The sequence below is a fragment of the Spodoptera frugiperda genome, chromosome 3 (genome assembly GCF_023101765.2).
Source record: "Spodoptera frugiperda isolate SF20-4 chromosome 3, AGI-APGP_CSIRO_Sfru_2.0, whole genome shotgun sequence".
In the NCBI taxonomy this organism is placed as follows: domain Eukaryota; kingdom Metazoa; phylum Arthropoda; class Insecta; order Lepidoptera; family Noctuidae; genus Spodoptera; species Spodoptera frugiperda.
Genome location: NC_064214.1, coordinates 7,767,322 through 7,794,170, shown reverse-complemented (window position 1 = coordinate 7,794,170; position 26,849 = coordinate 7,767,322). Strand labels below are relative to the sequence as shown.

At 36.4% G+C, this 26,849-nt stretch overlaps 2 protein-coding genes across 5 annotated transcripts; both read left to right on the top strand.

Annotated features, from left to right (window-relative positions):
* The first annotated feature begins 465 nt into the window (after positions 1–465).
* Positions 466–16,559, top strand: LOC118273801 (probable isocitrate dehydrogenase [NAD] subunit alpha, mitochondrial). Of its 4 annotated transcripts, none has more exons than XM_035590923.2 (7): positions 466–623; positions 958–1,125; positions 1,816–1,994; positions 8,813–9,028; positions 10,560–10,695; positions 11,259–11,372; positions 13,109–15,742. In XM_035590923.2, exons 1-7 carry the CDS (start codon positions 597–599, stop codon positions 13,346–13,348), a joined length of 1,080 nt encoding a protein of 359 aa, XP_035446816.1. In that variant the 5' UTR covers positions 466–596; the 3' UTR covers positions 13,349–15,742. The 4 variants fall into 4 exon arrangements, with proteins under 4 accessions (XP_035446816.1, XP_035446817.1, XP_035446814.1 ...); XM_035590924.2 differs by lacking the exon at positions 13,109–15,742 and adding an exon at positions 15,953–16,559 and having other exon boundaries at positions 467–623; XM_035590921.2 differs by lacking the exon at positions 466–623 and adding an exon at positions 659–881.
* A 1,162-nt stretch (positions 16,560–17,721) lies between these two features.
* LOC118273966 (nucleolar protein 6) lies at positions 17,722–26,408 on the top strand. Its single transcript, XM_050707791.1, has 14 exons — positions 17,722–17,856; positions 18,011–19,088; positions 19,392–19,671; positions 20,093–20,308; positions 20,715–20,819; positions 21,188–21,330; positions 21,685–21,876; positions 22,378–22,545; positions 23,007–23,307; positions 23,650–23,903; positions 24,155–24,369; positions 25,004–25,189; positions 25,671–25,772; positions 26,222–26,408. Exons 1-14 carry the CDS (start codon positions 17,845–17,847, stop codon positions 26,354–26,356), a joined length of 3,387 nt encoding a protein of 1,128 aa, XP_050563748.1. The 5' UTR covers positions 17,722–17,844; the 3' UTR covers positions 26,357–26,408.
* The last annotated feature ends 441 nt before the right edge of the window (positions 26,409–26,849 follow it).

Here is a 26,849-nt window from a genome sequence, read left to right as displayed (position 1 = left end):
AAATATTGTAATCGTTTGAAAATCACGGGATGCCTAAGTAAGTAAATCGATAAGTTAAAAGCTTGCATTTAAAATCAAATCGATTATTACAGTAATAAAACATCTCTATAGGTAACGAAAACGAAAATCTTGATACTAAGTCTTTTAGCTCCACATGATTATACCAGTGTTACCATGATGCTATAAACTTCCGGTGCATTATAATGAGGTAAAGAAATTACAAAAACATTTTTCCACTACAAATTTAACCTAGGAATACTTCAGAAAATAAATTGTATGTAATTTGATTACTTTTATGCTAAAAATGTGGGTGTACGCCGAGGAAACAATCAGTTTGTGGGTGTTAGGTAAGCTTCAAGTAATTCTATAAAGTTCATTTATTAGTTTGGAAATTGGTATCATAATAAATTAATTAGATAATATTTTTGTAATAATATTATTCCCAATGAAAGTACTTATATTTTTTAAAATTCTTACCATCTGTCAATGTCCTTGATATCTATTTCCGGTCATGCGTAGTAACCGCGCTGCAATTTCCTCCCCCTCCGCCCTTCGCCGCGGAGTTATCACTCGTCGATTTAGCAAAAATTAGAGAAATGGCTGCAAGAATTATCAGGAAAATTGTAAGTTGATAGAAGTGTTACATAATAACTAACGTAGTGTCCTTGTGCATGGACCTTCATAACTTATAGCTTAAGTGGTTTGCTGTGATACAATTATCGTTATCCAAAAATAGACGTAGTAGTATAGTTATGTCGAGGAATTACATAAAAGTGCTTTTGAATCCTTTTCGTGAGAGTAAAGTGTTGGGTTCACTGCTGAAATGGCTGGAGCCGGGTGCGAGCAATAGTTCTGGGGTGCATAAGGGAGGGAATGATGAGGTTACATATTATTTTTTTGTGATTAATTGGTGATGTATTTGAGGTTATGTGACTGGTATTTTCTGGTGATACGTAGGTCCCAGTGAGCCGGAGCGGCGCCGCTCAGTACAGCTCTGGCGTGCGCAAGGTGACGCTGATCCCTGGCCATGGAATCGGCCCTGAGATCACGGTCGCCGTGCAGAAGATCTTCGAGGCCGCGAAAGTCCCGATTGAATGGGATGAGGTCGACGTCACAGCTGTTAGGGTAAGCCCCGTGTTATTTACTACATACTCTCTGTGTTTAGCTACAGTCACGCTTAATCAACATAAGAATACAGAATGCAATTAACTTATTTCACATATTTTTCTTTTTCTATTGTTAATTTAATTACAAGTATTTTTATAAATAAAAATGCATCTATGAATATGCATTTATATTGTAAACAATGCTAATGTCTTGGAAATCAATCCCTGGGCCATAATGTGGTGGATATTATTCTAGAATATAGATAATAACTACTGTAGAGGAAACTCATTGATATATTACATAAACTAGGTATTTCTTAAATTAAAAATATTGTCCATAAGTATGCAGGTAATCATAAATATCCTAAGTTTTGAGTTACATAAATTATTACAGTATCCTTATACAACTGCATGTTTTCAGTTTATTCTGGTTGGATTAGTCCCATATGGAATTACATTTTTCATTGGGGATTGTCCCTATTTAAATAAACTAGCTAACTAAAAGTCAGTGTTACAAAACATAGTACATTTTTCCTATGCTATTCTGATTTATTGACAACCTCATGCATAATAAGTAGTATTATTGGCAAAATTGATGGTTATATTTATTTACCCTTTTTTGTATTTTACTGTTTACCAGGATTTAAGACAGTAGATCCAGTTGATTCTATTTAATTTCCATTATACTAACTGTAACCTTTTCTTCTAGGGCCCTGACGGCAAGATGGGTATTCCTCAGAAAGCCATTGACTCTGTAAATGCAAACAAAATCGGTCTTAAGGGACCGTTGATGACTCCAGTCGGTAAAGGCTACCGCTCCCTGAACTTGGCACTGCGTAAGGAGTTTGACTTATATGCCAATGTCAGACCCTGCAAAAGCATGGAGGGGTATGTATTATTTACCTTATTTTATAATTTATAGTCTATTTAAGTCACCCCTTAAAAGTCTAGTTTAGACTCAGACCGAATTCCCCAGGCAACAAGACTGCCTTGTATATTTTTGTGCATAAGCATTATAATGAAATACTTTATGCAAGCGTGCATTAGGTATAATATTATTACAATTATTACTGCATGACTCAAACAGGATAAAATTGCAACACATTATGCTGTTTTTGTTTTTTTAGTAAGACAGCCATGTTGTATTTTGAAGCTAGACTATGAGGAAATACTGCTAATTTATTCAGACTCTTTTGTTTAGTTTTGGGTCAAGTATGAGAAGATAAATATTCAGAAACATTAGTTTTACTCAATAACTTTAACAACAAGTAGAGATCTTTATCCTTGGTATAAGACAATACTTTAATATCTTCTCATTTATTTTGTTACGGCATCCAAAACGGTCATTCATGTCCCTGTTGTATACTACACATTTAACTTTTTACGGTTCCTAATTAGTTTCTGAAGATTTCTGAAATCATAATAATATAAGTTTAATAAGTTAAACTAAGGATTGAGTATTTATATTATAATATCTCCCATATTTAATTAGAAATTATTAATTAGACACAATACTACTTGATAAATTCTTCAAACCATTTAAAGTATTATCTCTCGAAGATAGTTTCCGGGATCATGATTTATCAGAAAGTGCAGTAAACCAAAATATTTACGTGTGATGCACTTGACTTGATTGTGGCATGTGGGTCACCTTTGATAACACGTCTAGACATGTTTCAAGGCCTGTGATTGTGAGGAATGACTTATTACAGTTATTTTAATAAGTAAAGTGTATTTTATGAACATTTTAGTGATTTATTAGTGTGACTGTGACAGCAAAACAATTATTTTTGAGAAAGTATTATTGATTTTTTATTCTGAATAAGTAGTCCATTTGTATTAGCAGGATATTACACTTTATGGTCTATTCCTTGTGAAACAAATGTTTTCTGTAGTCAGCAACTTTACTTTCAATAATTTATTTCGAAAATGTATTTAGTTGATTTCCATGGAGCATACCAATAATTTCAGTACTAATAGAAAATATCCTAATAGGTATTGCTAAGTGATAGCAATGCTTATTACTTTGTTGTTTAGCTTGGCTCTCTGCCCAGACATGTAGGGCATTCAACTCTATCTCTATCGACCGGTAGGGCGCCATCAAATATTTAGACAGTATTGCATTATGACTGTTCATTTTCAACTGGCAAGTCCCAACCCGCATTGACCTAGTGTGGAGATTAATGCTCAAAACTTCTCCGTGCAAGAATAAGCTTTTGGTCAGCAGTGGCCACTTATAGGCTGTTGATGATTCTACTACACAATTTCCTAAATAATTAAAACATAATCATGTTTCGAAGGTCAAGGGTAGCTTGCCAGCTCATATCATTATCAGAATTTCCTAATATAGATTAATAACCGTCATGATTGTGCAATAGTACCTATAAGCTGGATGATAAGGGGATTATAGTATCGATAGCTCAAAAGGTATAAGCCAGTAAATGAGCAGACGGATCACCTGATGGTTAGCAATCGCCACCCATAGACACCCGAAACACTAGAGGCGTTACGTTAAGTGTGTTGCTGGCCTTTTAGGGGTTAGGAATTTAAGGGTTATTGGGGAATCGGAAAACGGGAAGATCAGGAAGACGGTAATTGGGCCTCCGGTAACCACACTCGCACAACGCATTCACGTCGGTTTTCGATGAGGAGTAGCACATTCTCTTTACGTAGAATAGAACACTGCGTCTCGTAATGTCCTCGTAATCTATTCACAAAAACCCGACTGACGAATATCCCCTAATTCAATTTCGTAATCAGTCAAAAAGCAATTTATTATTAATCCTCTAACGTTATAATCCTAGCTAATCGATTACACACTATCGATACTCCGTCCAAATTTATCTATAGGGAATTGATTTCAATCGCGTGAGTTGTTTTATGATAATATTTGTAAATGTATAATTTTATCTTCAGCGCACTGGTTTTTAGATATGGTGTATTTGAATTGATTTGTCGAGGGCCTATTTATCATTAAGGCTTACCAGTTAGGTGTTAAGGAAAATTGTTTAGATTTATTATTGATTGCCGTTAGCCTTCTGGTTTTTACGTGAGGGAAATTGCCTCATTGGTATTATCAATTTACAAAAGTTCTTGGATAAATATCCTAGCTGGATATTCAACTCTTGTGATCCGGCAAACTTCGTACCGCCTCAAACATATTTTTTCACGTTTCAAACCTTCCCTGGACTTCCAAAAATAATCCAAGACGAAAATTAGCCAAATCGGTCCCAGCTGACTTCTCGAGTTTTAGCAAGACTGACCCAGTGGGACGATTTTGTATGCCATGTTATGTCTAAGTCGTACCGATCGGGTAACTGCGGGCATTTTAAACTGCAAGAATTTGTATTGAATGTTTCTAAGAAATCGCTGCTGGAAACCACATCTTACTTTAAAATTAGCAGAAACGTCCAAACGTATACATATTGCACAAACAATTTGAAAGATGTTTATATTATAACTTTCATAAGACATACTAAATTAATTATTATGTTTTTCGGCTTACTCACGTAACATTTTGACGAGGAACCCAACTACATAGTTTCAAGCCTTACTTAGAGGCTCATATTCATGAGCGCTGCTACATAACATTATTTAAGTTCCTCGAATAATTACGTGAGTATGCCGAAAGACATAATAATTTGAAAGATAAAATATTTATAATCGTTATGCGAGTATTTAACACGTGGTTCTGTGGGGTCAAGGTCTTAAATTGTACATATATTTACAGAATCCTGTTAAAAGTAGTCCGCACCAGTGACATAGCAAACTCAATCATTTAGCACCTTATTGTGTTATCACATACAGGCGCTAAACAAACGTACGTTTGGCGCCTTCTACGCGTTTGCTGTTCGTGTTATCAATCAGCTAATACCTACTAATAGTTACGTAGCAAATTGTAACACATTTCTTATTAGTTTTCCATTTCAAAACTGTAATGCGGGAAATCTAGTTCTTGGGATTACAGTCAGGCTGATAAATAGACCTATTGCTGAATAAAAAAAAATTCAAGAGTCTATGACATTCGTCAGGCCATCTCTTTTTTTTTGAGGTGGAAAATCATCCAATGACTTCTTCCGCCTTGGGCGAGGCGAGAGGGAATGTCAGACTTTTACTGACTAAAATCCACCCCGTTCCTACTCCTGCTTTTCGAACCGGAGCCCCGGTAAACCCGCTAGGTAGTCCGTAGCTCCGGGTTTTTTTTATTCTAGGACAGAGATCTCATTACCTTTTTGGCATGAAGTTATTAAAACACTCGGAAATGATGTAAAATAAAGACCAAAACGAGCCTTTGTCCATATAATTTGAGTAACTTTGACTTTGGCCAAAAAAGTAGTATTAATATGATAAAAATAATCTCAAGTTGTCGACAAACTTAAAATGAATGGTTCCTCGATAAACAGGCACGTGCTGATAATGTCACTAACCGGAATTTACCGGTTATACGTTTTTAATATAATTGTTATGATACAGATTACCAAGTGCAATCGTTCGCATTTAAAGTTGTTGACATGGCATTTAGATTGGATCTTGATGCATTTGTTTTTAATTAAAATTATTAAATGCAGTGTGACACATTTTTAAGTGATGATAAATAAAGCAAGTAAGGTGTTTCCTAAATATTTTAAACTAGTCTTGCCCCACAATTCTGTTTGTTTAAAAAATGTAACTGGACAAGATAGAAATAGATACTTTACTAAGGCGCAGTGGTCTCAATAATCTATTTCAACTTTAATGACAATTGTTTATTTAACATTCTGACTTAACTTGATAATATAAACCAAGTAAGACATAATAATTCTCCTAGGGCATATTAAATGCAGCTGCGGACAACGTAAAAGGTTATCGGGGCTCCGGCTCAAAGCAAGAGAAGGAACGGGGTGGTTTTTAGTCAGTAAGAGTCTGACACTCCCTCCCGCCTCACCCAAGGCGGAAGAAGTCATTGGATGATTTTACCCCCTCAAAAAAAGGGCATATTAAATGCAGGTAATACCCACTTGAGCATTCTCAGCAGCATCACTACGTCAATAAAGCAATACAAATCAGAAACCGTACAGATGGGCTATCAATTACCCTGACTACAATATGATAACGCGACGTTTTACTTAGCACGTACTGATAAGGGTATCTCTAGACATCTGACGCCATTTGACAGTGTCATTGGCATGAGTTCCTACGCGGGCTATTCAAGGTTCTAGAAAAAAGGTTTGTTAGTCATTGGCGTATTGAAATACCTCTTTGGGTTTACGCCTGTCCTTTTTTTTGAGGGGTGAAAGTCATTAGGCGAGGCGAGAGGGAGTGTCAGACTCTTACTGACTAAAAACCACCCCGTTCCTACTCCTGCTTTTCGAGCTAGAGCCCCGGTAACCCGGTTTTACGTCAAATTAGTCTAATAATGTTGCATAATGCACAAAATGCAAGAGTAAAATATTTCTTCCGAGCTAGTAACTACATTTAAAACGAAGCCTTACAAAGTTTCTTGCATTCTAAAACCATTATACAAAGGGATTTCCACTTTAAAATTATAGCTAAAAGGTTTACATTCTAATGTTTTGAATAAAAGCGCCTGTTTCCTCAACGCATGACAAAAAGGTTTCAATGACCCAGAGCCACAGAGGTCGTTCACTGTTATATCGAGTTGCTTTGAGGTAAATTAAAGATATGAGAGAACAAACTAGCAACTGGATTTTTTACATAATATTTCGGTTGTCATTCTTCGAAGGGCAAAAGATCCTTCTAGCTAATTTACCCATCTTTACGTTAGCTGCCTAAGGATCATCCAGCCATACACTGGGCATAATTCTATTCGTATCGTATTCATTGTGCATGTCTCTAGTAAGAGTTTAGAAATTAGAAAACCCAGTAGTACCTACGTTTCTCGGTAACTGACCTTAGGTAATAACTCTAAAGGGTTTCCTTATTGAGGAGTGGCCTCAGTTATAAAGTTGATACAATACTTATTTATTTATTTATGATTAAACCTGTAATGATAGATGTAAGAAACATCTATCATTACAGGTTTAATCTAATACTATAAAGAAGCTAAGCTAGCTTAACGGGTTACCGGGGCTCCGGCTTGAAAAGCAAGAGTAGGAACGGGGTGTTTTTTTTAGTCAGTAAGAGTCTGACACTCCCTCTCGCCTCGCCCAAGCTAGAGAAGTCATTGGATGATTTTTCCCCCTCAAAAAAAAGCTAGCTTAAAATGCTTTACCATTAACGAAAATACCTTATACTGTACTTATCTAAGTAACTCTGTAAGTTACTGTATTAATTTCTCATTGTTAAAGGTTCAGACGGCTCGAGAACTCTCACAGTAGCCATGTTTTTTTATTCTTTTTGTAGTGTATTGAACTTGCGCTCTAAAAAGTGTTACGATTCGTTCTTGTTCGGTCCGTTTTTTACACGCTTTTTTCTCTGACTCCATTTGTGGCAAATGAAACCGTGGTTTGTTGATCGATATCGATTAGGTATATACCTAGTAACACCAATTTTAGGTCTAATTGGTCAACATAAACCATGTGACCATGTCAGCCATTTTTATTTTAAATTAAGTGTTCATGCTAGATGTCCATCATATTCGGTTGCCCTGGTTTCGAACTTAGGTGGTACTCGTGTTTGAGTAGCCAACATTAATCCCTAGATCCTAAACGATTCAAATAATTTATTCCAATATTGAACGGAGCTTTCTGTCGGTGTTTTAGTTATGCTATTTTGTCCATAAACTAACATGTATATTCCTATGGAGAAAAATGAGCTATGAAATTGTTGATATTAACATCGTTAGAAGTAGCTCTATTCAAACATTGTTTTAATTAGTAGTTACAATAATATTTTCGGTTTACTTGTATTAGATTCTATCACTAAGTCAAAGTCACAGTCAAAATTATTTATTTCAAATAGACTTTTGGGCGCACAATAGGCACTATTGAACGCCAAAGCAAATATTACAATATTAAAAAACAAAATGTCTTTCGGTCAGTCCTATAGTGAAGCAATTTGCTCGTTCCAAATTATAGATTTTTTTGAACGAACAAGAAACTCCATGGGTTACTCTTTTTCAATCAGGTTCACAATACAATTCTAATACACCTGCATTACAAAAAACATTAGATTTGTCATCTCCATCGCTGCGTTTTAAAGGCTGGCTCCTTGCCAAGTTACGCATGCAGTAGGAGCTACGCACTGGACCGAACTATTCTTATTTTACTACAGAGCTATCCAGTCTGCGTGGTAAATGTTACCGTTTGTTGTTTTCATTACCTTAGCTCTTTGGAACGAGCACCTAGCTTCACTGACAGACGTTTCAAAAGTGCCTTAAGGATTAATTGAAATAAATGCTTTGACTTTGACCTGTCTATAGGATACAGGATGATTCTGTCTATTTTACTCATACACATTTTGAAAAAATTATCAAACATTCTTAAACATTTAAATCATCAATAATGATTGATCTTTATCTTCAATGCACGTATCATGACAAATATGTTTATTTCTTAAATATATGCCTCCGACATCATGCGGGTGCGTCTCTTTTCCGATGTATTTGCTGTTTTCTTTTATGGAAACCTTCAAATTATGCGGGTTCTACCTTCAAACTAGAACAATACACATATCTAGCCTACCTACAAACATTTTCCATCTAAATTTTTCCTCCCCAAAAAAGGGAAACTTATACAATGACTAACAAACACGTTCTTCTATTCCAGTATCAAGACCCTGTACGACAATGTAGACGTAGTGACAATCAGAGAGAACACGGAGGGAGAGTACTCGGGCATCGAGCACGAGATCGTGGACGGAGTGGTGCAGTCCATCAAGCTGATCACGGAGGAGGCGTCCATGAGGGTCGCGGAGTTCGCCTTCGTATTCGCCAAGGAGAACAAGAGGAAGAAGGTCACAGCTGTACATAAAGCTAATATTATGTAAGTACTTTTGGCTAAAGAAAGTTTTTTTTTCTATAGTGTAAATTTGTAGTTGGTCGTTGAACCTTAAGCGAATTGATTATATGTCTTGTTTCACGAAAGTAGTATAAAGAATATGAATGGGACTGTCTGTAGAGGACGCCCTAGACCGCCATATATCGACCAGAGAAAGGTTTAATTATAAGTATACTATAATTATTATAAAAAGTATATTGTAATACCCTTAGCCGACGAGTATGCATGAAAAGACTGATGACTGTTGATGAAGCGAAAGAAGTATGTAAGATTCGTAGTAATTGGCGTTCTATTGTAGAGACAATAGAACCCCAAAGATTCGTAGCAATTGGCGTTCTATTGTAGAGACAATACAACGCCAAAGATTCGTACGAATCTTAAGCAGATTGGCTTACCCCTCTGAGAGACAGCGTGAGTTTATGTATGTAGTTTTTGTTTCATGTTTAAACACAAAAATGTCACTAATCACCATACTAGTTGCGGTGTGCTTATATACTTTGCAAACCGACGTCTTTTAAAAATATGTGGTTATGCACTCAACATGTAGCTTAGAGTTATCAATAAATCCACGAATTTCATCTAAATCGGTTCGGTACTAAGTGAAATAGTACCAATATCTAGCAGGCAATGATGATCATAAAAATTGATGTTAAACAAAAACAAATACCAATTAGAACCTCACAATACAAGCAATAATTAACCTACTACACCAAGTTAGTTAAAAAATTAGTCTCAATTGACCTTATTTTACTAAATAACATGTTGTAACTAAACACCGGCACTAACGATAATAGACTGTAATCTACTCCAGTGCATATAAGGTACGCTAAGTGGCATGTAGTGAGTACTACGCTCAATGTCACATGAACATATTGGACGGCTGATAGGTGGCAATTTGCGTGTTATTCATTGGTATTAATTAATAAATAACTATTATTTATTAGGGGACCGTGCGAACTTTAGTTTCGCTTTAGTACTTACATAAGAACCTTCTACTAGTAACAAACACAACAAAATAGTAATTAGCGAAATCGATTCAACTGTTCTCGAGATTCTTGCCTAGCAACACATTTAGCGATTCATTTTTCTATTATAAATGACTTTCATTGTACTTGTATACACATCCTATATTAAATTTAGAGAAATATTCCATTAAAATCTCGCTATAGTTTACAGGTTCAATTAGGATATTCAATAAAAATGTACTTTGATATAACATCATTAATCTTAATTTCAATCACGAAATGTAAGAACATTTATGCACACTTTACGCAAAACCTTTATGTGCTTGGTTCCGTAATAATTTATCCCAAAATTTAAAAAAAAATTTTAGCCTAAGATCTTTTTAATTTCAGCACTGAACACATTTTATATTTAAAGTTTAAGACTCAAGGCCTATTGCATTCCTTAAACTGTACAAGAACAGTGTTATAATATATCTCCTGATGATGGGGGCTACATGACATCAACGCGTGTCAACTGCACAGTATCTAACCATTCCCCGCGTACATTCCAGGCGTATGTCAGACGGTCTGTTCCTGCGGTGCTGCCGCGACGTGGCGACCAAGTACCCCGACATCAAGTTCGAGGAGCGCTACCTCGACACCGTCTGCCTCAACATGGTGCAGGACCCCGCCAAGTTCGACGTATTGGTCAGTATACTTACACTGCTATATAATTTCTGCTGGCCTAGTACCTACGTGTTCGTCTGTTGTCCTAGTGCCCATTTTCAGGTATCTTTCTTACATTTTTAGAAACTACTAAACTAAGATAGGTGACATATAACAACATTTTGGGGTTCACCAACCTATAAGAAAGAAAGAATAGTTTATTGCACCGTTGTAAGGTAATACAAAAAAATATAATAATCTACACAGCGCAAAAAGGCCAGTGCTCAGCTAAAATGCCGTAGCCCGAGCACGATGGCTCGAGTCACATCGCTGATCTTCAGCACTAGCCACTAGTGAAGTCACTACATAGTATAAAACAAAGTCGCTTTCTCTGTCTCTATGTCGCTTTGTATGCTTAATCTTTAAAACTACGCAACGAATTTTGTAGCGGTTTTTTTTTAATAGATATGAGTGATTCAAGATGAAGGTTTATATTTATTGTATAATACATGAAAAATATATCACCATTGCACCCATGCGAAGCTGGGGCGGGTCGTTAGTTTATTAATAAAGTTAATTAACAATGCTTGTGTACTGTATTCCAGGTGATGCCCAACTTGTACGGAGACATCATGTCGGACTTGTGTTCGGGTCTCGTCGGCGGCCTCGGCCTCACGCCCTCGGGCAACATCGGCAAGAACGGAGCGCTATTCGAATCCGTAAGTATTTGTTTAAGTTTACCTGCAGTAGATCAAAAGTATAAAGTCATATATTTTATGCCTTTTTCCTGTTAGCTACATTCTGAAGATTATGTTGTTACCTAAATGAAGGAAAAGAGAAACTTCAGATTAAGATGAAAGAGAGGATGTAATATTTTAAAATGCCAACTTTTAGAATGCCTTTGAGTTCACTTAAGGGAGGAAGAATAGGAAAAAGTCTGCCAAAGAGTTCCTTTTGTTTATCATGAGCTCCATCACTGCTACAATGCTGTGAAAATACATACTCGTTCTTGAATGGAACAGAAGACAGAAGAAAAATTGTAACCACGATACTGATGATAATAACCAGTGGTTAATTCTATCTGTACCCTTATTCTGAATGTACCAACCAATCAGAACGTTGAACGCACTGTTTCGATTTCGTAAAACGTAAAGCAAACTTATACTCAGGGTACTGTTGAGAAATGATATGAAGAATTACTTCTGACAAAATCAGTCAATACTGCCAGTAAAATGATCGATAGTGGATTTAAAATGAACAAGTGCAAGCCATACCCGCCTGTAATCGACTAAGCAGAGGTGTATCATTAGAAAAATCGACGTGGGACACCACACAGAATCGTCAGAAATGGAAATATTCAAAAGCTGCATTAAAAACACCTAAAATGGATCTTCCTGCGCCATTTTAGATAACTTTTTCGGTTTCCTACACTAGTGTTTGCCAAAAATTCTCTAAAAGTGTTACCACTATGAAAAAAGTGAAATTATCAACCAAAATGACTTGGAAAGATAAGTCGATTCAAATTATTGAGTTTTGAACTAACAGGTGTGGGTTACATGTTCAAAAAAATCTTTTTACATGACATGGCAATAACCGCATGACGATTCGACATTTTATTTATGTTTTGATTAACCTGTTTTTATGACATGTGAACTAATATGTGAATGTCTTAAACCCGTTTTCACCAACCATCCCCTAAACCACCTCTTAACTAAGAGTTACTTAATGTGAGAGAACACCTAACCTATTTCTTGTAAGGTGTCACTTATAGGTTGATAAAAGCCTAAGTGTCGTTAAGTGTCACCTATCTTAGATTAAGGGGTTCATGAAAATTTAAGAGAAGTTGGTGGAAATGGACATTAATGTTATTTTCATTATATCAGTGGTTTTTTTTATAAATCACTGTTAGCATGTGTTCCTATGTTACAAAGCTTTGGAAGCTCTTTCTGAAACTATTCAAATTTATTCTTCACTTGTATGTTCCGTGGTCGCAAATGGGATGACTGAAATGGCATGGCGACCGGATTGCGTCCTTGTTTGTTGAAATATTCTCTACCTTATGTAATTGTCTAAAAATGGGAGATATTCTCTGCTTGTCTCTTGAGGAAAATATGGATTGATGTTTGTTATTGTCCCTTCCTCTAAAAATGTCCTTTTCGAAAGAACTTTCAATTACATAAAAACGTTATGATTATATTTGAAGCCTAGTTATACTATTGTACAAACATGTCCATTTTATTATTATTAATTTCCGCATTGAATTCTACTCAATTACTAAGTTGGCTGGTTATAGAAAAATTGATTTCTTTCACCTAACAACATATCATTTGAATGATAACCGCTGTTCTAAAAACCATTCCATAACAAATAACCAATGTACAATACTAACTCATGTGAAACTAAACCTTTTCTACTTAAATATAAGGCTTGATTTAACTTGATAATCGTTTTCTAGGTGCATGGAACAGCGCCCGCGATTGCCGGCAAAGACTTGGCCAATCCGACCGCTCTCCTGTTGTCCGGAGTCATGATGCTGAGACATCTGAACCTTCACAACGAAGCTGAGAAGATACAACGAGCCTGCTTCAGGGTCCTCAGGGAAGGGAGGGTGTTAACTCCTGATCTAGGAGGGAATGGAACCTGCTCCGGTTTCACTGCGGAGATTATCAAATACTTGGACGAGCCGGAGCAATAAAACCTTGGTGCTTAATAGCTAGTCATTGTTTTGGAAGGGACTAGGTACAAAATAATAGTGTCTCTGTACTTTATAGTAGGTTGTCTACTGATATGTCTTTCTGTAATCGATTCTGAACTTAATTGTTTTGTGTGGTAAGGTTGAAAATGTGTTGACAGAATAGAAAAGTAAATTGATTCAATATCTTTACTTAAAGATTTACTTTAACATTTTTTAATTATTATTATTACAAAACAAGTATTATCATGTGCATTTTGTTAGATATTTTTTTCTGAATAATTTTGTAAGTGGTTGTATTTAGTCCTGTATCGAAACAGTGGCGTGTCGGTGATGAAAGGTCGCATTGTGAGGTAACACATGAGGGTTAGTTCAATTACTAGATCAAATTGTTGACCTATTTAGTGATAAGTGTGCAGTTTACTGGCTGAGGTACTTGAAAATTAACTTTTGAACAGAATTACTGTATAAAAATAAAGAATATTCTTAAAAAATTGATTTAATGTCAGCATTCTCTTCAATGGGAGGATATCAATCGAACGCGAGTGAAGATATATAAAATAAATATTACAACTAGTACTGCATTGGTTTTTGAAGCTATCCGAAATAATATTTCAGCAAACATGTAACATTAAAGTGATGGTCTAAGAGAAAATTGAAAGGTAAAAATAATTATCGAAATGATATATAGCTAATATATCATTTCGATAATTATTTGTTTAAATAGAATATTAAGTGTATGATGCTAGATGAAGTCTCGGGTTCATACCTCAGTCAGTGCACTCACAAGCCGGTATAACTGCCAAAGAAGTAGTTGACAGTGTAATTTATTTCACTATTTATGTACATTCCCTGCGTAGAACATAGATCTGCTGTTGTTTTTATATTTATTCGATTGTTTTTGTAGATGGGAATCAAAATGAAATTTCTTCATCTACTTGAATTATCAAATAAATAAAAGTTAAAGCCATAGCTTACTTACTTCAAGGTCATCGTTCATTATAGTCACCCAACAACCGGTAACCAAAATATGAACTTCGCGTCGTTCGCCGCGTTGACCGCTGCTGGACGGCGGGTGGACCACTAGTTGACAACTCGTCGCTCGCATGATTGATAATTGTCGTAAACGCAGAACAAAAAATAAACGACTACTCGAAAATGTATGGACCATGCGATGTCCATTCGTTGACTGCGCGACGTTTCCTAGTTGACCACCCGACGTCCACTCGTTGTCCACGCGCCGTCCACCCGCGAACCAGCTGGTCGGGTGCCAGTTGATTCTAATAGGCGATGGCCATTTTAGTTATATACTTTGCCTTAAGTTACCAATTACCATTTCAGTCTTAACACAAGTATTACTACATTTATTGAGATTAGCCTTGTATTAAATAAAATAATATTACAGCTGATTAGTACAAGTAATATTCGACCTTATGACATTGATATTTGAATTGAAAATAGTAGTATAATATTATTTTCCTAATAGGCTAGAGTAAGACGGAAGATAGTGATATAGACGGCTGTTTTTTTTTTCTTTATTCCAGTTAGTTCAATGTAGCATTGTGATACAGTGAGATATTTAGTAAATACTTTTTTTTCGAATCTAGAATACATGTCCGTGGTCTAAATACTTAGTTTGTTTCTCGAAAATATACCGAATACGTTAACGAATTAAGTCGAATTTTGTGTAACAGCGGCAGTTATGAAGATTGATACTAAACAAATGGTATTATGAAATATACCTACAAAAGATAATGTGTATGTCCTCGTATATTTTTTGAAGAGATGTGAAATCGTGGATATTCTGTCTCACTCGGCGTACTTAACTACACATGAAAAAGAACTTAATTCATGTAGAAATATGATGCATTTTGTTTTATCAAAAATGTTCGAGTGAGCGGGAAAGAAGTAGTTATAAAGGCGTTTAATACATTAAAATGTAGTTTTAGTTAGAAATGAAATGTTTGTGTCTGTTTGAAATTATTTATTTTAGCTCTAGAACCGGCTAGAAGTTTGAAAATAGACAAAAATTAAGTAAACAATATTTTTCCCCTTTATGGGAAACTGAACTTTATGGGCACGTGAATAAACTTTCAATTTGCTTGTATCAATAGGTTTTACACCAGGATTTTAAAAGTTATTCTTTCTTAACACTAAATGCTAGCGTGTGAGCCTGTATACACAAATTCACTGCCATTACATAAAGAATAAGGCTTTTAAAATTACCATAGATTAAATAGAAACATTTTTTACCATTATCAAGTAGTTATCTTTATTTCTATAATGACCAAGTACACAAAATGCTGTGAAAACATGATTTTACCATTTTATTGTTTAAGCTTATTGTTTAGTTAATTTATGATTGAATAAGTAGCAAAATAAATGCATTAACTAACATGTGTGAATGTTATTTCTGAACCCTCATTTCAAAACACTTATATATAAGGTATAGCAAATGTATTTTTTACGTTTTATATTTTTGTATGTACTATATACTACATCACTAATAGATTTTCAACTTTATTCCAATAGAATAAGGTTGAAAATCTTATAAACAGCATCGAGTAGCTTGTGTTTCCAGTGTGTATAATAAAACGGTATGTCCAGGTGCACGGCACAGCCCCGGACATCGCAGGCAAGGACATGGCCAACCCCACGGCGCTGCTGCTGTCCGCCATCATGATGCTGCGGCACCTCAAGCTGCACGAGGACGCCGAGCGCATCCAGAACGCCTGCTACCAAGTCCTCAAGGAGGGCAAAGCCCTAACAGGAGACCTCGGAGGCACCGCCAAGTGCAGCGAGTTCACCAACGCCATCATCTCTAAACTCTAACTCCAACTAGTTCCTTGCCCCTACATTGGCCGTGGCTCCAAGAATACAATAGAATTGTATTTCGCCAAAGCTTACTGTAAAAACCTTAGATAAGTAGTCGATTTCAACAAATAGATTTACACACAGTATTGCTATGCAATAATAGTATTTATTTCGTTAATAATTGTGAGCAATGTTACCAAACGTTTAGGTATTTTATTGTAAATATATTTTTTATGATTATAAAGTATCCTATTCAATCGCGAGGGTACCTTAGAGTAGATTCTAAACACGTTAACATAATATTTATTGAGACGATATGTTTCGTCTGCCATTTCTAATCTCATCAAATGGATAAGAACACCGAAAATCATTTTTAAAAATTAAATCTTACAGAAAATTATTTTTGTTTTATTTACTTTGTAAGTTGATCCATCTAGACTGGATATTTCAGTTCTTTCCATAACAATCTAGAGGTACATTTTCTTCGAAGGGCTAGAAAACATGCATAAATGCATGCCTCGTTGGTCAAGAGATCGCTAGTGCGACTGCTGGACAAGGCGTCTCGGGTTCGATTCCCAGGTCGGGCAAAGTATTACTGGGTTTTTTCGAAAATTTCTCAGTAGTGGCACGGAGTCTGGAATGGTGCCCAGTATATGGCAATAGGCTCACCCCTATTGCACGGGACTCATAACACAAATGGTAAAAATAAGGTGTACATTCTATAGCGGCAATACGTGCCGTAAAGTGCACCTCTGCCTACCCCTTCGGGGACGTTACATTGTAATAGATGTACCACTAACATTTTGTTACATAGAAATCCCATAGGTAACCATTTCATACCGCGTGTTGCTACTAGACACCTAAAAGTCAAAATTGAACCCTAATAAAACAGGAGGCCTTTCTATTCCCTACTTATAATCTCGGCCAGAGTTCATGAGGCTTCATACGCTTTGATCACTAGAGTTATCCTAAAATCCTATTAAAGCGTTGTAATCTGTATAAATTATGCATACTATACCAATATCATACTTGGTGTTAATAAAGTAGATTTTTCAATTTACCAGTGTTTTTTTACCAGATCTCATATTAGCGTGAATTATTGCTCAAAGTCGGGCCTGATTTCAGAGTCTGTTATTACTAAGAATTGTCAAAAAAACGAATGATGATTTATGAATGATACTGTGCACAACGCTGGAATCGAATGAAGTCAATCACAATTATGTGAAAGTTTGTTTGTTAGGATGTTTGTCTGTCAAACATGCTGAAACTACTGAATAGATTTTGATGATTGTAGTATACAGATAGAGTGTGAGCCGACTTAGGTGATGGGATATTTTTTATCCCACAGGAATACGAAGCTACTGGCAGAAACTAGTAAATAATATTTTAATTAAGATAATCTTTACAAATATAAACAATATATTTATCTTAAAATAGATAACATAATATTATTGTGTTATTATCTTCAAAATAATAGAAAATAACATTAAAAAACAACCGCACTAAAACAGCAAAGCGTAGTGAAAAGGAACGTATTTCTTATCAACAGATTGACAGCTGTCAAGACTGTCATATTCATTGACAGTTTGTGCTTGAGCATGGCTGGTTGAGTTGCGCACGTTGTTTTTATTTTTATAACCTTTCATAAATAATAATTTCAGCGGTTTAATAAGTTATTCTCTAAAATGGTGAAGCGGGTAAGTTTTTAATACGTTATTTATTCAAATGACTTGTGTAAATAGTACAGTTATTGTTAGTTTTTCATAAAAAAATCTAGGAAAAGTTCATGTTGATTATTTCGTGGTATTTTTTCTATGAGTTTGCTGTTTAACTTACTAATTAATGTTGTAGAATGCAAAGACGTCCGTTTCTGAAGAGGAGGGAGAGGCTCCAGTGGTTAATGAGAACGGGAAGCGGGCTGGTGAGGATCAAAACAAAGATGGGGCTAAGCGCATCCGAACGAAGAGTTTGTATCGCCAGCCAACAGTGAACGAGTTAAACAGGCTGCAGGAGACCGAGAACTTATTCAACTCTAATTTATTCCGTCTACAAATCGATGAAATCATCCAGGAAGTCAAAGTCAAAGAGAAAACTGAGAAAAAGTTCCTCCAGTTCTTTAATGAATTAAAAACTTATTTGTTGTCTATATCTGAAGATGGAACGGAGTACGATTTGTCGGAACAAGCCATCTGCAAGAAATTAAAAGTGAAACTGCCTATAAGTGAAAGGTTGAGTAAAACAAAATGCATGTTTACTTTCCACAAATTCTCCAATGTTGAAATCGTTGGGTCATACGGTTTAGGATGCTCAATCAATTCCAAATTGAGAGTAGATTTACAGATAACAGTGCCTAGTGAGACATATACGAAGAATGATTCTATAAACTATAGATATCATAAGAAAAGGGCAGCTTACTTGGCATACATTGCTGCTCATTTATCAAAATATGAACCAATTGAAGAGTTACAATATTCATACATCAGCATGTCCGAATCAAAGCCCGTTCTAGACTTCAAACCGAAAGGCAAACTTGGCAATCAGTTATCAGTCCGCATACACTTAGCATGTGAAAGTGATGCATACAAACTACACAGATTCAGTCCAGAACGCAATAACTTGAGAGAAGCATGGTTGTTAAATGAGAATACAGATAATAATACCGAAGTTGGTCCACCAACTCCGTACTACAACAGCAGTGTGTTAACAGACCTAACCACATCGGTTAATCAAGAATTTTTGAATGAAATCTTATTAAAAAGTGATAATTTGAAGCAAGCAATTACTTTGCTTAAGATTTGGTTGCGGCAAAGAGATCTGAAAGTCTCCGGACATGTTGTGTCTCTGTTGGTGGCATATTTCGTACAGGCAAAGAGAATAAACAATATTATGAGCAGTTATCAAATTGTAAGAAATATTTGGATAGCACTCAGTAAGTTGATTTTTTTATATTTTACTAGCAACCCGCCCCAGCTTCGCATGGGTGCAATGGTGATATATTATGCATGTATTATACATATGTATAAACCTTCCTCTTGAATCAGTCTATCTATTAAAAAAACACAATCAAATTCCGTTGCGTAGTTTTAAAGATTTAAGCATACAAAGAGATATAGGGGCAGAGAAATCAAATTTTGCTTTATACTATGTAATGATTACATTTATTTCAATAAGTTTGTAACTATACTATTTAGCCCATATAAATAAATGTATAACATAAAATTTTAATTTACAGAAACATCAGAACTGGACACGAAAGGCATTTCTCTCCACAAAACGCAGGAGAAAGATACATGTCCCTCACTGGAAGTATTCCACAAACACTTCCCCGTGGTGTTCATAGATAAGACGGGGTACTACAACATTTGTTGGCAGATGTGTAAGGGGACCTATGCTGCGTTGAAGAGGGAGAGTGCCTTAGCCGTAGACATGCTGGATAACGGGAAGATTAATAGTTTCATACCACTGTTTATGACTCCAGTGAAGCCTTTGTTGCAGTTTGATCATATATTGAGGTATTTATCTTTTATATCTTAAGTACCATAATTATATATCTTAAGATAGTAACAACAACACAACATTAGCCTTTTTATCCCTGAAGGGGTTGGCAGAGGTGCACATTGCGGCATATAATGCCGCTATACAATTGTACATCCACTTTTCACCATTTGTGTTATAAGTCCCATGTAATAGGTCTTAAGATATTAATATTAACTTAAACTACATAGTACATGACATTGCTAGTTTTGTAGGCTGCACTAATACTAAGAACAAGTTCAATAATTTATTCCTAACTAAATTTTTTCCCGAAATGCATTGCTTGTTTAAACATCCTCAAAATTATCATAATATCAATCATATCATACTTGTTTAAATCGTGAAAGGTGTACAATAAAGATTATTTATTTATCATATCCTTAAATTTCTCTCTCAAAGGTTCAAAAACTTCAATCAGATCAAAAAGACAATAGTTGGGAAGGCACCTAAAGAAGAAAAGGTTAACTATGGAGTTGAGGAACTGCCTCTAGTCATTGATGCTGTATACTCCCTGCTGGTGAAAGGTTTGGGCAACAGAGCCGATCTGATACAGCAATTGGTTGAGGCTGACTTCTCCTGGCCTGTTAAGAAGACTTTGGAGACAGCTAGGAGTGGGTAAGTGGATCAGTAGGTATATGAATATATTCTTTAATATAAGTTAAATAAAACAATGATTTCTTTGATTTAAATTGGTTTTCAAAACTTGAAAATCAGTATGGTTATGTTAAGAAATGAGTAATATATATCATTATATATATCCATAAGTGCAAGTCGAATAGTAACAAACAGAACTATTATTGTACCTATTTATTTCAATCTTTACCACATTAAACTTCATTGGAGGCAAAAGTGATCGGCGCCAGAAGAGGATTTGCCTTCAACAGATTTTTGTTGCCAGTTATATAGACCTCAAACAAAACAGTTTGCTTTGCTGTCAACTTAAATTATATGACCTCATACAAATCAATTTGCTTTGCTGTCAACTTAAATTATATTAATACTTCTTTACAAAATGTTGCAGGTTTGAAGAAAAGCTCTCCTTTGGGTTAGTACTGAACCCAGAAAATTCTATGAATGTGGTGGAGAAGGGACCACCTGCTAACTTACCTGAAGCAGAACAGTTCAGGTAAAGTATTTATTAACGTTTTTATATTAATTAGGTGTATTTATACGGTTTTTAACTTATATACATACCTAAACTATTTATTCTTCTTCTCCTCTAATAATATCTTCATATTTATTTCGTTGCGGGATCCAAGACAGTCATTCATGTCCCTGGGACTACAGTGATCTGGTATTTTATGGGTGTATCTTCTGTAGATCCTGGCTTAAAGGGATTGCAGCGGTTTTAGGACAAAGTGGCGAGTTTGCCCCAAAAAAGAGTACCAGAACTAAGAATTTATGCTCTATAAAACATACGTCGTTGTACCAAAATGTATTAAAATAAGATTATGATGATCACGAAATAAATCTCAAGTGATATTTATTTTGCAGAGCGTTTTGGGGAGACAAATCAGAGTTGCGTCGCTTCCAGGACGGGTCCATTACCGAGACATGTGTGTGGGAGGGAGAGACTATGGCCGAGAGACGCACCGTCACCACACAGATTGTAAACTATCTCATGAAGCTCAAGTTTGGTAAGTAGCCTTCAAGTTTCGAAGAGTCTTAAGTTTTAGTGTTAATGATAAATGATAAAATTAAGTAATAAGTTAGCGCAAACAGTTGCGCAAAATTTTGCGCAGTGTTTGCGCAAGTAAGTTTAATAACTTAAAAAGTAGTGTAACACTTAAGAACGATTTTAATACATATCTACCATGAATGTTTTCTTTCATTCTACTATCAATCTTTGTACAAGAACATCGCGCAAAATATAACAGTATAAAATTTAAAAAGTCCCTAAAAAATATCCTCTACGAAAAAAAAAACCAGACAAAGATAGACAACATTTTTGACATATACAAATAAAATCACAAAAATATCTTGTCTTCCAGAAATAAACCCTACCGAGCTATACCACGTATGTGACCAGTTATCCAGCGTCATAGCTCGCAAGCAGTGGTCCCGCGGCAGCAGTGTCCTGCAGGTGGAGGAGACGTCCCTCACGGTGCTGCAGACCTTCGACTCCCTGCGCCGCGACCTCAGGCAGCTCGTCGAACTGCCGCTCGATATCAGTGCTGTGTATGGTGAGTTGAGGTTTTGACCCAAATGCCTTTGGTACTCTTGGTAGAGATTATAATGTCTAAATTATAATGTCGAATCTTCATCTATATTTATATATTATACAATTGCTGTTCGTTAGTCTTGTTAAAACTCAAAAACGGCTGGAACTATTTGGTTAATTTCGGTCTTAAATTACTTGGATGTCCAGGGTTTAAAAAGTGAGAAAAAAATTTTTTTTGAGGTGGTACGAAGTTTGCCGGGTCAGCTAGTAGTAAATAATAATATTCAAAGCTACTCAAAAAGCTCAATTTTCGGAATTCTCACTGTAGAGTTGTAGATGGAGCTTCCTTTTTAACTGACTGGCTCTCAACCATTGTAACTAATTAAAATAAATAATAATGATAATAACATAATGCAACATAATTGATGAAAAGCGATTGTTAAATATACATATATCTATCTACTTTTATTATGTGCATCTCTGCCTACCCTTCTTATTAATAATCATGTTATCACGTTTGCAGGAGTGTCCCCAGTGTTCAGTTACACGGACCCGGTGGGCCCGGTGCCCCGCGGGCCCCCGGTCCGGCCCTGGCAGCGCGCCAGTACTTGTCTGGTGAAGGACGTGCAGAGAGACGGCCTACACACACTGCCTGACTACGTCCCTGTCTGCAAAGTTGTTATTGAACTCGGTAAGTGCGTAATTATATTGTTAGAATGCATTTTAAAAAGCTTTGTGTTACATAAATGGTTTATTTTTGTACATAAAGAGTGCAACTTGTTAACCGGTTAGATTTTTTTCTAACTAGTAGCTAGATAGTCTAAAGTAAATTTATTTTTGTGAAATAAGAAATGGGATATGTTGTCCAAAAACCTCTCTAGCTGAAATGGTTGGTGCGGTGACTAGGCAACTGGCTGCCGCGCAACGTGTTCTTTTCACGCACGGAGCAACTCTTTGTGCGATTCACAAATTGTTGTTCCGGGTCTGGGTGTCATATGTATGTGAACTTGTATGTTTGTAAACGCACCCAAGACACAGAAAAATCCCTAGTGTGGGACAACGTTTTGTTATAAAAATATCCGTAGTAAACAAGAAAACCTCTTACTAAACATTCCATTCTTAACCTAACTTTACCCTAAATCTCCTCAACAGGTCACAGCGGAAAATGGCCAGGTGACATTCACGCATTCAGATGTCTAAAGGCAGCCTTCCACCTGCAACTAGCCGAGCGACTGAACAAACAATATGGCAACGCCTGCCAGGCATACAACACGCATGTCGATGTCCTACGGGACGGGATCACCTTCCGACTAGAGATCTCCCACCCGAAGGAGATCACATTGCTGAGGAAAGAGATTGAGAATGGAGTCGCCAAGTTTAGAGATACGGAGGAGAGTTTGCAGTTACAGTGTGATACTGTGCTGTTGCCGCGACTTAGGGGAGCGTTGCATGGGTGAGTTGATAGCTTTTATTCTTTTTATGTCTTAATTCTAAATTACTTTATGTGAAATTGATTTTGTTCGTTACTGGTTTTTGGTTAAATTGGTGAATCGAGTAGATAGAATTAATATATTTTTCTCTTTGCTGTTAATTTTTTATTCTCCATACCTTATTTTCGCAGACTTTCTCTTTGAACAAAATACGAAACCATAGAATAGCTAGTTTAACTAATAACTTTTACTATAGAAGCAAGAATGTTTCATACTGTACCAGTGCCTATCACTCTTATTAAATTTGACAGAGAGATAAAACTTTACTTTTGAACCAATTTCAAATATTCTTTCTTCTTTTCCAGTCTACACCAGAAGCACCCATCATTCGGTGCTACAGTCTGCCTATTCAAGCGTTGGCTATCGGCCCACCTACTGTCTCCCCCCCACTTCCCCGCGGTAGTGGCGGAGCTGCTAGTGTCGGCGGTGTACCTGCAGCCTGCGCCGGCGCAGCCCCCGGCCACGCCCACGCTGGGGCTGTACAGGGCGATGCGACTGTTGGTGGACTTTGATTGGACGAGGGACTTGTTGGTGCTGGACTTTAATGAGGATATGTCGCGTGAGTATCATGTGTGATATTTTGTATGTACTTTGTAATTATAAAAGCTTTTTAACATAGTCCGCGTATTTGTACGTTATGAAATATAACTCGAAAGTGTAATCTCATGTTTTAATTCCTGTCAGTAAAAAGGTTTACACTTTACAACAATGACATGCGTAAATGTTTCATGTCTTTATACTGTTAGAAATCTTATTAAACTCATAACAATGTAACTATCACAAAATAACATCCTTCCAAAAACATTCCAGGTGAAGAAATAATGGAAATAGAAAAGAAACTCAATGAAGTAGACATATCGTCCCGTCCGGCGATGCGTATAGTGACGTCATACGACGGGGCCCAGGCGGGGGCCTGGAGCCGCGCGGGGCCCGACAGTAGGGTCCTGGCACGGACCAAGGCACTGGCCAGGAGTGCACTGGATTATATGGACAAGAAGTTCTCGGAATGTGCTGATAATGTGCTGGTAAGTCTTAAAAAAATCAAAAATGTCCGCATCGTACGCATGCAACGGGTTTTAGTTTCTCCTGTATAGAAACTCATACAACTGCGTCTACTGATCCGCATCTTATGGACCGCATCAACAGCAATTCCTACATGCGATGCGTACTGATGACGTCATACGGAATGCGTACAATGCGTACGACGCGGGCCTGGTGACGCTTACCTTAAAAATGTTATGTATCCAAAAAAAAGATTTACATAAAAGATGTCTGATTTATAATTCTACACTAAGTCCAATCTCAGATTCTGAACAAAACTGCTGCGTATATTTTTTCAGTTCTATAACTTTTGTTATATTCAACTGGGTATCATACACAAAAACTAGGTATTTTACTTAATAATCGCTCTCATGACCACTCAACCAATCAGATAGCTATTATTACCTTAGAACTTGTTGAAACATGTGGAGTTTCTTGATGGAGTTTCTTACTCGTTCTTCTCCATTTGAAGCTACACTTTGGAACGAGAACTTCGCTTCACTTACAGACAGACTTTCGGATAATTCAATTTGACGTTTCAAAAGTGCCTAATTTAGGAGTAATTGAAATAAATGCTTTGACTTTGACTTTGTGTTACAAGTGACATTATACTTGCAGAACATGTTCGTCCCGTCGTACGCGGGCTACAACGTCCTCATCCACGTGCACCGCTCGTTGGTCCCCCACTGCTGGGAGCGCGTGGACTCGGTCCCCGCACTGCGGCCGGTGGCCGAGACATTCGCGGAGGACGTCATACCGGCTGTGGAGTTCAACCCTGTCGACAGGTTCTTGGAGGAGTTACGGGTGAGTTTATACATATTTGTTTGTTATTTTTTTTTATTAGCTTCTCCTGTGAGATTCTTTTTTATAGCAGCATGTCTTCTGGCATATTTCTATAGGAATATTTGCCTTTATTGATAGTTGGATAACATAAAAATTGTTTTTCGATAGTTCTAGCAATCTATTTTATGTCTACACTACAGTATTTTTATGGTGCTCTTATAAAATCTGTAGAGGCTTCAGTATCCTTAGTACGAGTTTGCTTTTCGTTTAAAGTAATCGGGACTCTGATTGGTTGGTTCATTTGAGCCGGCCAATGAAAGCGTCGAACGCGCTCTCGTTTCAATTACTTTAAAGCAAACCAAAGGTACTGTTAGCACTTTTTAAACTCACTCACTAAGTGCTTAACCGTTTTTAGAACATTACATACGGTGAACCATAAACTGTATCTTTGATTATTGTCACAATGTAACTTTTATATTAATTTCTATATTTATTGTGTTAGAGTGCGTACGGCGAGTTCGCGTTGTTCTTCCACGACGCGTACGGCGGCGAGGTGATCGCAGTGCTGTGGAAACCTGACGTCTACGAGGACAAGGAGTTTCAGGTATACCTTCTGATATGAATGCAACAATAGTTTCTTTACATATTCTTTTCATTGAATACCCCCCATTAACCTTGTCAGTAATTGCGAGATGTGTTTTCTATTGTGTCACCCATTAATACCTAATTATGTAACGTATGTAACGTCACGCCTTTTATCCTCCGAAGGTGTAGGTAGAGGTGCACATTACGGCATGTAATATGCCGCTGTACAATGTACACCCACTTTTCACCAGTTGTGTTATAAGTTGCATGTAATAGGGGTGAGCGCATTGCCGTATACTTGGCAGTATTCCAGACTCCTTGGTACTACTGAGAAATATTCTAAGAATTGAAAAAAGCTTAACAATAGTTTAATCGTCCTGGGAATCGACCCTTTGCCCCTTTGATCACTTGACCAACGAGTTAGTCCTACCTACAATAAATACCTAATTATTTTTATTTTGTTTACAGTTGACAAACGCAAATGCGCTCAAGCCAGTTACGGCGAAGGGCGAGACCAAATACAGAGTGAACATAGAAGCCATAGTCGAAGACTTCAGGATACTGGGCGCCGGCCTCGTCAGAGATATCACTGTTAACACATAGCTTGTAAATAATGTAATATTATGTAGGAATAAATGTATATTTTAAGTTAAAATGTGTGTTATTTCATTCAAAGTCAAAGTCAAATAATTTATTTCAATTAAATCATATATGATTTACGGTATACCGGTGATACGGTATACCGCACTTAGGTACTTTTGAAACGTCAACAATTATTATAGAAATAAACAATAATCTGTCAGTGCGTTGTCCGGCAGTGAAGCTAGCTAGGTGCTCGTTCCAAAGGGTAGCTGAAATATTGGCAATCGGATTATTTTTAAAAGTTTTTTTTATCATCTACGTTCTGCTTCCTGCGTCAATTATGTCATTTTTAACCAGTAAAAGTAACTCAAACCGTTCTCCTGAAAATTTCAATAAATGCGGAAAAATAAGATGAAAATTAAATAAAACTATGTTCACACTATATTAAATAGTTTAATTATAAAACGTGTCCACTAAAAATCTATGAACAGATTACAAAAACGAAAACAATACT

What these genes read in the sequence shown, in the direction of transcription:
- LOC118273801 (XM_035590921.2), top strand. Translation starts at nt 753, where the DNA reads ATGTCGAGGAATTACATAAAAGTGCTTTTGAATCCTTTTCGTGAGAGT. An exon ending in GTACATAAAGCTAATATTAT is followed by an intron (nt 9,029 to 10,559) that starts GTAAGTACTTTT and finishes CGTACATTCCAG; the next exon opens with GCGTATGTCAGACGGTCTGT. An exon ending in CCGCCAAGTTCGACGTATTG is followed by an intron (nt 10,696 to 11,258) that starts GTCAGTATACTT and finishes ACTGTATTCCAG; the next exon opens with GTGATGCCCAACTTGTACGG.
- LOC118273966 (XM_050707791.1), top strand. An exon ending in CAGTTTGATCATATATTGAG is followed by an intron (nt 19,672 to 20,092) that starts GTATTTATCTTT and finishes TCTCTCTCAAAG; the next exon opens with GTTCAAAAACTTCAATCAGA. An exon ending in CGATATCAGTGCTGTGTATG is followed by an intron (nt 21,877 to 22,377) that starts GTGAGTTGAGGT and finishes TCACGTTTGCAG; the next exon opens with GAGTGTCCCCAGTGTTCAGT.